Raw genomic sequence first — 15581 nt, 5'->3', positions numbered from 1 at the left:
CACTGGAAGTTATCACAACTATGACGGACAGCTCAGTGTTCTGTCACGACGTCCCATTGAATTTAGTCAGGAAGGTTTATTTAGAGCTTATTGTTACACGTTACTGACATAAGTAGAAAAATAAGATTTCATTTGATTGAACCCAGGTCCAAACTGAGCTGTACTAAAACCTTTTAAAATGTTTTTATTAAAAAATAAAGTAAAAGCACTAACAAACACTTTTATAACAACCAATATGCTAATATACTAAAAAACATGTTTTTATTAATATTATTGTTTAGTATTATTTTTGGGCAGAATTTTATAGATGACGTGTGGTCCATGTGTGTTGGTCTTGTTTTTTACTCATTTTTGTACTTTAAAGATGTGTGTGTTTTAACTTTTAGTTAGTTTAGGTTGGTCTAAACATCCCATATGAGAATGAGGAATTTACGCTGCTATGTAGATGACACCTAATGCTACATTGAGGTTCATCTGTACCAAAAGCTACTTTTTTAGTTATACAATCCCAAAAAACAGGATAAAATGATGGTAGCAACACATCTTAAAGAAGTTGGGACAAGGCCATGTTGACCCATCTTCTTTTAACAAGAGTCTGTAAATGTTTCTCTCTCTGTAAAGTTGTTTACAGCACAAAACAGACATGAGACTAAACTATCTGTCAAAAACTACCGACAGGAAATCATGAAGACATAAAGAATTGGATGGATGAATATTATCATTTTTATTATTGTAGCTTCATCTAGCTAAAATACTTCAAACTGAGGACTATTTTATGGTGAGACTGTTGTTATGTGTTGTTTGCAAATTTCCAAGATATTCACCGACTTTCCCTGACTGGAAAACACTTCCCCAAGATTCCATAGTTTCCCTGAAATTCCATGACTGCTTGAAACCGTGCCGTCTATAAATAGAGCTGGTCTGTCCTCCCAGCATCCTTTGCTGCAGTTGGGAATAAAGTGTAGCAGAGATGAGATGATGAAGAAGACAAATTAATGACAAACCATTTCATGGTCTGTGAGTCCTTTGTCTGGATGCTAAATATACTTTAGAGTAGCTGTAAATCCTTCTGTGAGAGATGAACAGGAGGTCTGCATTTCACTATGACCCCCCCCCCCCCCCCCGACTCCATCCAGCACAACCCTGCCACCTTGTTCCAGAAAGCTTCACTAAATCTGTCCTTGCCCTTCTATGTGGGTTCAGCCCTCCTCATTCTCCTCCTCCTCCATTTTCCTGCCGTCAGGATTTTCTTTGTTGGCATTCATCTCCTGTGTTGCCATAGCGCCACTGAGAAGAGTGAGTAAGAGGCGGAGGAAGAAAGGAGAAAAAAGAAAAGAATAATAGAAAAAAGGAGAGTAAAGTACGTCCTTCCAGCCTTTCGTGTCTTTGTGGGATGTGACGGTCCATTCACTGCGTTATCGCAGCAGAAGAGTTCGAGATAGCTGCTTGCTGACATCAGGATGGGGACAGGCGGCTGTCGAAGATCAAACGTAGAGGAAACAATGAAGAGCAGCAAGTGGAGATTTCTCTGCCAAAGACTGTCAACGTGCGCAGAAACCTCTGGTAAAATGAAGGCGTGGAGGTCCTACCCAGTCGTCCAGATGCTGTGTTTACTCAGATGTGAAGTACGTGTGAAATAAACCAAATCCCTGTACAGCTCCAAGTTATTCTAATGTACGACTACAGTAACTTGACAGAACTTCAGGCTTCTGCTTCTCAACTCTGTAGACCGGATCTCCATCTGGTCTGTTAAAGATTTTAGTACAAATAATCAAAAGGATCCAACAGCCAGACGAATAGTCTACAACCAACACTAGCTCTGTGAAGCCGCAGACACAGAAGTACTTTAGGTGAAAGCCATCTTATCTTAGCCTGCTGACATTTGTTAATTAGCACTAAACGTCAGGTACAGCTGAAGCTGGTCACAAACAGAAGTGTAGGACTAATTAATTGGACCGACAGCTGCTGCACTGCCAAGCCAACCAGCTAAACATCACCCTGTTTGTCCGTATGTCTACAAAGCCACACCAATAACCACTGCATGTAGAAATGACTTTACAAACATGAATACAATCTCTAAACCGATGAACTGATGGAACACACTGGATGACAAACTCTGACCGATGCTATCACATAAAGGACATGTTATGAAATAGTTAAAGTGCTATTTTGACAAGTTAGAAGATCTGAATATTAATACCCATCATATAAGTGTGTGTGGTAAATGCAAAGCTGGAGAATGATTCTGTGAGCCTAGCATAGCATTAAAGCACCCATTAAAACCACAAACTGCCCTTTCACCCCGTGTGTTCATTTCAGAGCTTTAGCGGTGTCTTACTAATGTGTTAGACTGAGCTAGGCTATCTGTTAGCCTCTGCTTCTAATCTTTATGCTAAGCTAGGCTAACCACTTTGTGGCACTGGCTCTCTGGTATTACAACCTTAATATTAGCAACACTTCTTCTAATTGAAATTCAACTCTGACTGTGACAACACAACAAACTACCCAAAGGTAGCTCGGTTTTAAGGTGGACTTGAGATGTAATATGATAAAGTGTTAAAATAGCTGAATATAGGTGAAGCAGATGTTTGATGAGATGAATTTTAAAGGAATGAGATAATGAAGGAAAAGCTAAGTATACGACGATCCAACAACTGGTTCTAAAAACATCTTTCTTCAGATGTATTGCAGTGACAACAGCCCAAGGCCGTGGGATGGGGGTTGGGGTTTACCTGGATCGGGGGGTAAGGGTTGGAGGAGCAGGAGGGGAGGGGGCTGTCCTCTCCTTGGGGGTAGAGGATGGAGGACGTAGGGGAGGGGAGCTCCGGGTGATTTTGTCCTAACACTGAAGAACCATCAAAGATGCACTCCAGAGATGCTACCTACAGAATACAGGGGGGGAGAAGTCGAAATACAGCAAGGAAAGAGGCACTTATACAGATCAGACAGAGAGGGAGGGGGAGGGAGGGAGTGATAGATAGCTATCACAACAGATAATAAACCATCTCTGAAAATTTGAAATGTGTGACAGCTGAAAAGGAGAAGCACCTTCAATACAGCTGGAAGACATTCAAACAGGTTTTTAATCATTAATTCTGTAGGTATAAAAAGTTAGAGACAAATGATAAAGGCTTCAATAGTTGAGGTTGTTTAGGAGTTGGCAATTCTCTAAATCATTACAGTCATTGCAAACCATCAAATCATCATCAAGGCTGTGACACACCAAGCAAACATAAAAAAACAGAGATGACCGACTGTTGCATCGTCGTCAGCTGAAGCTGCTGGGTACCGGCCGGTGGTTGGCAGTAGTCTGTAGTCTGAATAAAACAGAAGAAGTCCTCAGACTGCAGATTTACTTACTTTTTTCACACCACTCTCCCTCAAGACAGGAGGTTTAGAGCTACTTCTAATCCAGAATATGTCTGATATGAATTTATAAATGTTGCATTTATGTAGATGTATATAAATCTGATTAGAGTGGTCTCTCTTACTTAACCCTTTTACACTGGCACATTCAGGGTAGGTTTATCAGCTAATGCTTCACCAATACAACACCTTCCTGCTCTGTATAAAAGGTACCAGCACATCACTCTGATTTTATTTTTTGATATCGTTATATGTCACAGGTGACTGGGGCGACGCTACCTGTGCAAAATGAACACCAGAGGCTTTTAGAATGACTCAATGTAAATAAGTAAAAGGCGCCTTGAAGAAGTGGCAACCTTCGCACCAATACGTCAGGGTTCAACACGGTGAACTAGCTGAAAGTGCAAAAATATTTATCACCTTTATTTTACTATGAAACCTAATTGAGAGTAAAAATCTTTTTCTCTAAAGTTTTCCGCAAAGGACGAAGACTGACGTTTACTGACGGTCTGACGCTAAAACGCTGTCTTGGTGTGTCACAGACCTTAGGACTTGTTTAAGGCTTATTTTAAATCTTTATCATGATCCATTTTCTCTGAACAATTTAGCCAACCGAGTACTGTGTAGTTCATTTAGCACAGATTTTTTAAAGTGGAGCTGCATTACAGCATCTTTAAAAATTATTTGATTATGGAAACTGATCGATCATTCAGCTTCCATGAATACCTTTGATCAATATGTCCTGTTGGTATTAATACAGATTATCAACAGAAGCCAGATTCAGATCTAATAAATGACTAAAATATCATCATAGAGTTAATCAGGACAGAAGAAGAAGAAGAAAGAGCAAAGAGTAAAAAGAAAAGGTCGACAATATAGAATAAAAACAGAAACAGACAGAAGACGTACCGGACAGGCGGGACAGAGAAGGAGGGTTGAAGTGACAGAACTGGATCTTAATGGAGTAAAACACAAACAGTGCAGCAGTGCTACTGTATGAAGGTCACAGTGAGCTACTGAATCTGGTCCTCGAAGACCGGATCGCTGATCAACGATTTATCTGTAATCCTATGATGGTGAGTGACGGGGGGAGGAGCTCGAGAACAGAGACATTAACAGAGTTAGAATAATAATTTAACCGTATTTAAATTTCTCTCACACACTTTTTACCCATACATTTTTTAAGATTTAGGTATAAAGAGTAATTTAATATGTTTCAGAATCAATGTAGAGAAAAGCATGCTATTTAAACCACAATTGATTGATTGAGTTTATTTAATTAGCACCAAAACACAGCAAGTGTTATATCAAGGCTCTTTACAGTGTGCAGATTAAGACCTCACTAAATATAGTTGTATATAGAATTATATAGAACATTGTTCTCATGGCCTAAGGCCAACCACAGACGTTGGTGTCAGTTGTTCTTGTTCTTCATGGTTTACAGGTTTATCTGCTGCTAAAAGACAATATGTTGCACTAAAGCCATAATTTAACTACAAATCAGGCATTTTTAAACAAATCATTACATAAAGTCTTCATCTGGGGACCCACCACTAATTTAAATAATTACAAATCCTGTAGATGTGAGTCTTTTCTCACACCACACGATGGCAGAAACGCTCCATCGTGCAGCAGAGTGAACTCAGAACTCATCAGCTCTGTTCGTCCTGTGTTAATCTGATCTCATGTGCTCAGTTGCAACGAGCGCACTTTTAAATAACTTGTGCAGCAGATGGAGATTCATCGACTTAAAGGGTTTAAGTACTAAAAGGGAGATGAGTTGATGTAATTTGGCCCTTTAACTGATGTAAATGAGTAAAATATGTGGAGACCCTCATTAACAAACAGTCCAAACACCCAAAAAGACCAAGTTCACACTCATGTGAAACACAAACAATCGACTAAGATGAAGACACAGCAGCAGCTGACAGAAGCAGCATGGAGGACAGCATGAGCAGGAAGCAGAGTCACGTGACTGGGCGGTCGCCAACTTCTCCAGGGTAGAGCTTCCAGTGAAACTGTGAATGAATGAACCGTGTACCTGACTGCAGCCGCTCACCGAGCCACAAAGTGTTTACAGGTGTAAAGGAGATGAGGAGAATACTTCACAGAATCAGGTATTTACTGACTGGATTTTTAAATATTCAGCAAATGCAGCACAATCTAAAGTAAAGTATCTACACGGGATTCGTTTTGTGTTTTTTAAGTATTTTACTGTTTGCATCTGATGATATATGCTTACGTTTCCAGTCCAACAGTAAAACAGCTCCGGTTTTATACTTGATTTTCTCAGTGTCACTCAAATATTTTCCATTAACATGTTAATATTTGACAAGCAAATTATTAAAAATAATTTGTTGTGCTTATGAAGCTGACCGTCTGTAGAAACTCTGTAGAAACTCTAGTGGGTGTTTTTCCTTTTTCTTAACAAGACTGGAGCTTGTGTGCAGCAGATTAATACTGTAGTTTTCTTTAGTATTAGTGGAGCTAATACTGTAGTTTTCTTTAGTATAAGTATTTGTGCATTTTATGCCTTTATTGGAAAGCAACAGTGGAGAAATGTCAGGAAGTGATGAGACAGAGATGGAGAATGATATAACACATATTCTCAATAAAAACGGATGTTTTCTGTTAATGGTTTGTGTTCGTCAGTGACCTGTATCCATCTCCATGAGGTCCTCAACTGTCACACAGGCTCAGAATTAACTGTAACATGAGCCACGTTAGAACAAGTAGCGACAAAAACATCACCTGCGGGGGTGTAATGGCTCGAAAACTGAGAACGAGACCACGACTGAAGTGTCCACATGGAGTCTCCTGGATTTTAATAGTAGCTTCCTAACACACAAATGTGATATAATATCCCAGAAAAGCATTAAAACTAAATAAAAACTGTGGTGTGGACTGAACCACGGATTTGGCGAATTGTTACACCTCTAATCATCTGTGTGACATTTAAATCAGTTTCCTTCCTGTTTGTCTTAAACAGAAACTTTTCTATGAAGATCTAACAACTATGAAACGTCTGGTCTCCTCACTAAACCGTCTCAGGTTAATTTCACCAGGTGTGAGGAGCCGACACTGAATGATGACGACAGATACAGGTGCAGAGAAGTGAGACATTAACAGGGCCACATGAATCCTGATTGGACTGTTCTCACAGAAGCTGCAGGACCACAGATCCGATATCAGACCTAGAATCGCAGATCAAAGTGAACGTGATCTCATATAAAAAAATCTGATTTGGTTCATATATAACTCAGAGAACAGAAATCTGATCTGAGTCATTTGGAGGCAAAGGAAATTTAGATTTGGGTCAGTTAAGCTGTGATATGAACGCAGCCACAGTTACCTTCTGACCAGTCAACGGCTGCATCTCCACAGTTTGTCCTGAAGGTGGCACTATAGACGAGGTCGAGAGTCAGAAACCTGACTGGCAAAATGTGACTGTCTGGGGGGTGTGTGTGTGTGTGTGTGTGTGTGTGTGAGAGAGAGAGAGAGAGAGATGGCATCATGACAGGTGATGTGCATGAACAGCAACAGGTACGGAAAATGTCAGAGCAGCTTTAATGTGTTAATGAACCACATGTAGGCAACAGAGACACAACAACCCTCATCCTCCCTCTGTAATAAACAATTTTCATAAAGTTTATGAAGGAAATGTTTGAGAAAATGTTCACTTAAAAGAAAGCTGACTGCATGTAATGGGAATCTCACCTGACTGTGTGAATGTGTGATGATCAACATGGAAAGAAATACATCTACTGGTAATATAGATGAAGATGAACACAGATATACAGAGAGATACAGAAAGACAGATCAAAACGTAGATGACTTTACTGGCCCCTGAAGAACTGAACCGTTTACAACTCAGTCCTGTAACTGTGTTATGATGCAGTATACAGTATACGTGTTAGCACTGTTCATCAAGTTTTTACACTGTGTAAATTCAGCTGTTTTTCAAGGAGGTTCAAGGAAATCAGGGATCAAACAAAAAAGTCCAGAACCACCCTCTGTCTCGTTTTAAATAATTACACTTATTGGGGGAGAGAATCTGTGTTTTTTCATGGATGATGATGAGTTCAGATGTTTCAGAATTACTCATCAGCTCTGAAGAGGTTTGTTTAGTGTCGGCAGCTTTTACCAGGCAGACATGTTGTGTTTGTGCTGCTTTAGAAATAGTCTGAGGCCAGTGAAGTCTTTTAAGGACCGACAGAGAAAAATGGACAAAAAAAAGAGCAACAGTAGAGAAATTATTAAAAAACATCTCTCCTACCTTCATGGGCGAGATGTGAGCGTGGGTCACATATCCGTGCACATTCTCGACCTGGGAAAGGTTTTTCTCTGCTACCTGGACCAGCTCTGGGCCCCCTGCCTCCTCCGTCAGCTGGGGGGAGCTCTGGTCCTGGGGGGACGAGTCCTCATCGTGGTGCCTGTACTTCTGAAACAGGACACACACAGAAAGGTTGACAATTACAAGGTTCCCTGAGCACTGACTGACAGGCAGAATGTAATCATCAGAACAAACTACAGTAACTCCCAAGATGCATTTGATGAAGAAATAGCCGAACAAAGAGCCTCACATGGTCTGAAGATGAGGGTTACAGGATCACAGAGAACTCTGAGCTCTGTTCAGTAACATCGATGAGATTAATGACAAAAAGAAGCAAAAATACTAAATGTACATGTGAGGAACCGGTGGATCTTCACTAATGAACAAAACCAGCAAAACAAGACTCAAGTTCGAATACACTTGAATCTTTAAATACACAGACAACAAAAAGGACCTGCACAGATTAGAGCTGAAATAAGGTTCCTCATCAGTTACTGTGAACCAGTGCAGGTACGTACCAGGACTCCGACTGAGTGATGGACCACTTTATTTTAAGATGAAATGTCTTCATCATTTAGCACCAGGTAACAGAGAGACGACCATTATCCACCTCCACCCTGTGACGGTAGAGTTTGTTACACCAAGGGAGATTCTCATTTAGAGCCGTTCAGTCTCATTCTCAAAAGCAGAAGATCCTCAGCCAAACAAATGCACCACATGTCTGAACCTGCAGTTCTTTGTGTACTCAGCTGGATTACTGGTGTATCAGTACTTCATCTGAAGGGAAACACTCATGTCCTGCTCACGTTCTCCATTAGTAGATAAACAAACCAACTCTTGGTGTATTCTGCTTCACAGAAGGAGTCAACGTCGAAGGACACCAAACGTCTTACTGAGAATCGGGACCAAGCAGCTTTGTGCTCAGCAGGAGGTTCCTGTCCTCTTCAAGCACACCTTAGGGCACCTGGATCACCGTTACAGGTGTACCATGCCAGCCCAAGTCTTCACCTGCCACTGCCCCAGTGGCTGAATGGAGCCCACTCAGGCCCGAGCTTATAAAATCACATTTATTCATCAACTGATATATGAGTTTGGAATATTTCAAGGTGAATTTAAAACGCAGGGCACATGTTTTAGTAATCATGTTTTGAATTCATCAATTGTCCAGCGTATAGATTTAAAACACAATCATCGGTATCCTAAATGAAAATAAGTCTCATTAATTAAGGCTGTAAGAACATCAGAAGAAAGTTTCTGTAGTCACTTCAAAGAGCCGTTAATCTGAGCCTGAACAGGATTATTCTGTGTCTGATTGGCTGTAGGGTAGATCAGCCTGCAGGTTGGGGGCTGAGCTGTTATATTCCTGTGACGGGCAGGTCTGGTCGGAGGAGAGCCGTTGCCTAGCAACCGCCGGCTGTAACATCACCGGATGCAGTGTAATAACACATCCACATGTTGCGCAGCCGCCGCCTACGTCTGAACTACGTTCAACAGCCAGAGACGTTTGTGCAGCCCAGAGATGGTCCCACCTACAGCACAGGAATAAACTCAGACTACTACATGTTCCTGTCGTAGGAGAATCACTTCACACTACAACACTAAACTTATTTAAAAATGATCACAACAACTTGTTTCTGTGCCACAATATCCTCACAAAACTTCCTCTAAAGCCAGTTCATAGTCAAGTACCAGGGAAACTCCAAATGGTCCCTTTGGTCGACCAAATCTTAAATAAGATAAACAAGTCCTTTCGTCACCAAACGTTGTCCTGTATTGTTCACCTATGTAGCTACTGTATCTATAGTAGATCAACCACAAACTTTCTGATTCAAATATTTTAGTTTTCCAAAGGTACTCATCTCCATGTCATTCCAAACAGATCAGGGACATGGATTTAATCCTTAGTGTTTGAGAACAGATACGTCTTCATTCACATGGTTAGAGCTCACAGCATTCACCCTAATCAATTTAAAAGGGTCAAGTAAACAATTCAAATAGTTTCCATCATCTCTGATGTGCAGATTTGTTGCTTTGTTCCATTTTATATAACTGTGAACTGTGTATGTTTGAGTTTATTTTGTGCAAACTACGGCGAAATAAGACATTTGAAGACGTTCTTAGCAACTGATCAACAGTACAATTATATTGTTGCTCTAATCTGTGATCACTGAAAATCAAAGAGAATCCAAATCCCCCAAAGTAGAGACATGATGCTACACAGTGCAGACTGTAAGTAGTTGGACAACTGCCCATTGTTGTTCTGGAGCACATTCAATTTGTGCCAAGTCTAAGTTACAGCTATTTATAAATCTATGAATTCATAAAACGGATCTGTCAGAGATTTAATTGGCTTGAACAGGTAGATACTGTCATCTGATCATTTCATTTCATTTCATCAAATTACCTTCATCATCACCTCAGACCTCTGCAGACAGCTGCTGACAACAAAACTACCTAATGCTTTTTTCCTATCCTGTTCAGTCAACTCAGTACAGAAATGATGGATTTACTGGACGTAGATGAGTCAGAATTATTCTAAATACATAACTAGGGACATGATTAATCAGGTTTCTGTGTAAACGTCATTTCCCAAACAAAACCAGGATTAGACTTGAGACTGGGACGGCAATGTGTATCTAAAAGGAGTTGTTTGCTCATTAATCATAATTGTGTTTTTCTATATTGAAATTGATGAGTAACAAACACTGAAATGTAAATCTTGTGTCCCATTACCGTAAGGAGTTGGTGTCTAATAACTCCACAGTGAATAAACAACATTTTGGCTGAGCTGAGAACATAAAGGCGACATTATTTTTGTCTGCCTTGTTCTTCTGGTCTCTTTCGACAGCTCTTCCCTCCACTCTGACAGAGCAGTCTGAACAGTGTGTGAAGGGCAACATCTCCATTCATCACAGACAGAGGCTGGGAGCTGCCAGCCCACTAACTGGACATTTGGTTAATTCATAAAGGACAACGGCTGCTGCCAGAGCAGAGGACACAGATGCAGAGGAATGGATCTGACCAAACAACTACAGACATGTACATTTACTGAAGACGAGAAGGAGGTGAAGAAAAGACTGAAAAAACCCTCCAGTCTAATGTAAGGGGAGAAAAACAAATGAATTGTACAAGACAGCAAACGCTTGGGCTTTTGGAAGAGGTTTGCTACAGGGTTTTATCTGATTTTAAGTCATAAGATAACAGATGTTAGGACCCCTGCTGTTTTGCCTTCCTGGTTGGGTTTCTCCTGCAGGAGGCTGCAGGCAGGGGGAGTTGTTAACCTGACGTGGTGGCACCTGTGCAGGCCTCTATAAGCCTGTTCTTACTCATTTTGTCTGTACACATTACTGAGATCATCACCCATGAACAAGTATGAATCTTACATCTGACACCAGACTCTGGTGTTCAACCTGAGTGAGGGCCCGTTTAGGTGAGGACGGAATTACCGTTAGTATCATTTTACTATGTTGGGAATTCGGCCTGGTTAAGACTGGCTATGGCAGCCATTTGATTCGTAGTGTAGAAGTGTAGGGTGTTTTCTGTGTTTTGACCCAGTTAGAAATTGTTAAACTATTTTTGGGAGGGAAGATGGCTAAGTTTGTGGTGCCCATCATTTACCTCGAGGGTAAGCTGTGGGAGAGAACAGCATTTGATCTCCTTTTGTTGTGTCAAGTGGGTGTTTGATTGGTTTGGAGAGAGAAACTGTCCACTGTGAAGGCACATTTTCAACAAGATCATCATGTACCACTCATTTTTCATGAAGCCTCCACAGTTTTATTGTAAATGATCAAGCTTTGGCTGTGACACAATACAAAACCATCAGTAGTAATGGAAGATGAATTAGTTCTTTAATGCAGTTTTTATTTTAAACTGAAAACACAAAACCTACATTTTCTGATTATTTAATCATGTCTCGTCAAATTCAGTGTGAACCTAGAGACTGACCCAGGTCCGTATTTCATCATAAACCCGCTCATAGGTCATGACAAAAACAAGAATGAACATGTAAATTGCCAGCGAAATTAACTTATGGCGCAGCAAATGGTAGAATAGTCATCAATGAACCCCAGGGTCAGTGGTTCAATTCCTCCTGGCTACATGTCGTGGTGTCCTTGAGCAAGATCCAGAGACCCCATAGTAGTACAGGCATGTGCTGTCTGGCAGCTGTCCAACAACAATTTCCCCACGGATCAATAAAGTAAATCAACATTATTTGTATATTTAAAGAGAATAATGAAAGCAAGAGTAGTGAGATGTGTTAGTCTGTACCATCTATGAACATACATTCAAACTGTCTTTCAAAAACCCTCATCAACACCTGATTAGCATGGTGCTAGTCTTGCGTGGTATAGCAGCAGAAGCAGCAGCAGCTGAGTGTGAGGAGGAGAAATCACACATTTCTACTAACACGCTTTAACCAGCTCCAGAACCTGGGTTTGATTTAACAACAAAAAGAACACAGCTTGGTTCAGGTTGTGGTCAGAACACGACAGTGGTAAAACATTTCCCACATTCTGCTGCAGACAGTAGGTAGTGAACGGTCTCTGGGAGAACAGTGTGTACACGACACCAAAAATATCTCACAGAGAGAATCATCACTAACACACAGAAACTACAAATCAGCTTCTGCAGGAGGTCAGACAGCAACCAGTTAATAATCACATACTGTGATCGGCTGTGATCTGGTTTTATCTCGTTCAGATAATAGAACCACAGATCTTTCACTTTTATATTATATTATATTATAATAATGCTTTAACTTTGACACAGGAAAAAAATAATCATCAGTTCTTATTTAATGCCGTTTGCATGCAACATTAAATTAAGATTTTAGGTTAGAAAATGATATGTATGCTTACAGTGTATGAAACTATGTGTAAATCCAGGTATTGGCTGTAGCTTACTATTTGACAAACATTTGATAGAAACATCTACCTCTTTATTCTTTTAACCTACCGTAGAGACACGACCTCTCCCAGTAAACAGACTGTCGTACTACCGAGCTAGCTAACGAGCTGAAGCCAGCATGCTGTTCATCTGTGTCATGGAAACTTTATTAAAAATTATTTGTGTTTACAAAATGTGTATCAAGGTGTTTTCCTCATTTGCTTGTTGCAACCCTGCTATAAAATGGATCAGTATCAATAGTGAGTTGAATACAGTGACTGTACAGTAATTTACTAAGTCAAATATCTAGTAGACTCAGCCAGCTGCCCCCTCTGTTTGGTTAAGTTAAGCTGTAAAATGTATGGACTGTATTACCGAGTCTCCAAGCAGAACCACAGCTTGTGTTAATCACATGCTGTCAATCACTTTCTCTGAGGACGTCTGACTCATTTTTCTAAAGTACATCTTCTGACGTACAGCTGGCTTCAACTCTCAAGGGCTAAACTGAAGCTGCCACTTTTCCCAGTATCACAGCGTTTTACAGGAAATAGCTTTGAGAAGATAAACTGGTGTCATTAACTTCTGGAACTGTGGGACAGAAGATCAAAGACTGACTGTAGATCTGTTTAAATCTCATGAACTTGATGCTTGAAGATTGTGATTTAAGTGGCTCATTATGAGACAAAGTGATTAAAAATCTGGGTGAGGTTCATGTTTCTCTGCAGCTAAAAAAGTTTCCATAATAACATTGACTAAAGGACCCAATGCTCTTGATACTGTACTACTGGTACTGTGGTACTGATCCAACAGCTGCCCAAAGGACCATGAGGTACATTTTTACAAGTGCAGATTTTAAAGGCTAAGAAAAAATCTCAATTTAAAGAAAACACGGAGAAGTCCCTAAAGCACTAAAGTACAGGAATTTGAACATCTAGAAATGTAGAACAACGATCAAACTCCACCAGCTAATGAAGTTCATGTGATCTAAGTGAAACAGCTACGTGGATGAAAAAGTGTTTGTTTTATCAGGTGACCAGTACTAGCACTAGTACTAGTACTAGAAGTACAGATTTCAAACAATCACTAGCACTAGTACTAGTACTAGTACTAGTACTAGAAGTACAGATTTCAAACAATCACTAGCACTAGTACTAGCACTAGTACTAGTACTAGTGCTAGTACTAGTACTAGCACTAGTACTAGTACTAGTGCTAGTACTAGTACTAGAAGTACAGATTTCAAACAATCACTAGCACTAGTACTAGCACTAGTGCTAGTACTAGTACTAGCACTAGTACTAGTGCTAGTACTAGTACTAGAAGTACAGATTTCAAACAATCACTAGCACTAGCACTAGTACTAGTACTAGCACTAGTACTAGTACTAGTACTAGCACTAGTACTAGTACTAGTACTAGTGCTAGTACTAGAAGTACAGATTTCAAACAATCACTAGCACTAGTACTAGTACTAGTACTAGCACTAGTACTAGTACTAGTGCTAGTACTAGTACTAGAAGTACAGATTTCAAACAATCACTAGCACTAGTACTAGTTGACCTACAGTGATGCTCGATGTTTAAAAAAGTACCTCGCCATTTTAACAGACACTCATTAGCAGCCGTTTCCAGTACTTATACATGATGACAATCCTGCTTTGCTTACTGATTTAATTACTAAGGGATTCCATAATCAGGGTCCGAGGCCACAGATTAACATGGGAAGGCAGATTATACTGCAGTAGTCAGCTGACAGCCAACCAGTGACTACCATGTGAACATGAATGGCTCGGCGTTACAGAACAATCATATATTGATTGCTTGAAATCTGTAATACTTGAAATCTTTTTGTAGTATTATGTTAAAGTGGTCTGCGAAAAAAATACTCTGAAAAGGGACTGGGTGGTGGGACAGGTCATGTGACAAGCCAGAGAGGAGGATGCCTGGACTCACAGCTCTGGGAGGTCACGTTGAATCTCATCAACGTATGGTGATGAACAGCAGATTAAGTAGAAGCGAGCAGCAGCAGCAGCAGTGGTGGTGAGTATAAAGAAAAACTGCAGCTCTGCTCAGATGTGAGTAGGCAGCAACTCTGACAGAACAGAGTTTCTAGGAACACTGTGCTGAGCACACAAGCACGACTGCAGTGCCCGTTATGATGCTCAATGCTGGGAATACCACTGTTTCCCAAGAATTCTTACAAACATCTGGTTCAATTTGTCAAGTAACACCAGAGGAATCCTGGGTTATTTAGCACCGGTGTGTGAGAGAGTGTATTAACAAACTGAAGAACATCAGCAACACATTAAACACACTGAAGTGTTTTTATTACAGAGCTCTAACTGACTCGACTCTTTAGTCATACCACATATTTTAATGCTAAACAAGTTCCACTGCTGGATACTGAATGTTTTTACACTAAGGGTGTTTTCAAACCTGGTTTGATTCAAAGTTTGGACTTGTACATCCCAACTTTTTATAGAAGTGGTTTCAACCTTAAGCTACAAGGCGTACTGTTTGAGTTTAAGCTAAACTATTCTAAACCTCTCTGGGATGTTCTGAAGAATTAAATGAAGGATAATGTTTTTACTACACTAAAATATAAGTGGATACATTAAAATCTATTTTTACCTCTGGTTTGCAGGTTGGAGCTTTATTGTATTGTTGTGGGAGAATTTACAAACAAACCGGCTTCATTTTGTTGAATGTAACTGATAGAATCCAACTACGACATGTTGCAAGAAACAAGATATTTAATTTCTCATGCAGGCTGAATTTTTTATTTACTCATCATGACTAATACAGTATGACGACTGTTTCAGGTCTGTGGGTCGGTTTACATGGTCAAACATCCGCTTGTATGTCACCGGCTGTTGTCAGTTTAATTACATGTAACTGAGACAGGTTCATTTAATGAAAAAATGATGAGTAAACTGATCAGTGAGGCAGAGAGGTGGAAAAATGTGGCTTGGTATTAAACACTAATTTCAACAAAACG

At 40.2% G+C, this 15581-nt stretch overlaps 1 protein-coding gene across 10 annotated transcripts in view; it reads right to left on the bottom strand.

Moving 5' to 3' along the window:
• The window catches only part of LOC113171598 (disks large homolog 1-like), an 84471-nt gene that overhangs the window by 26982 nt on the left and 41908 nt on the right, over window positions 1-15581 (bottom strand). For 9 of the 10 annotated variants that reach the window (XM_026374058.2, XM_026374060.2, XM_026374062.2 and 6 more), the window contains one exon: window positions 7643-7807. In XM_026374058.2, the coding sequence (XP_026229843.1) occupies window positions 7643-7807 (165 nt within the window). Of the gene's footprint in view, window positions 1-2732; window positions 2883-7642; window positions 7808-15581 lie in introns of all 10 variants that reach the window. The other variant, XM_026374065.2, reaches the window with a different exon arrangement.

This window comes from Anabas testudineus, chromosome 17 (genome assembly GCF_900324465.2).
Source record: "Anabas testudineus chromosome 17, fAnaTes1.2, whole genome shotgun sequence".
NCBI lineage: Eukaryota > Metazoa > Chordata > Actinopteri > Anabantiformes > Anabantidae > Anabas > Anabas testudineus.
The sequence above is the reverse complement of the archived record's forward strand: the minus strand, read 5'-3'. Positions and strand labels throughout refer to the sequence as shown.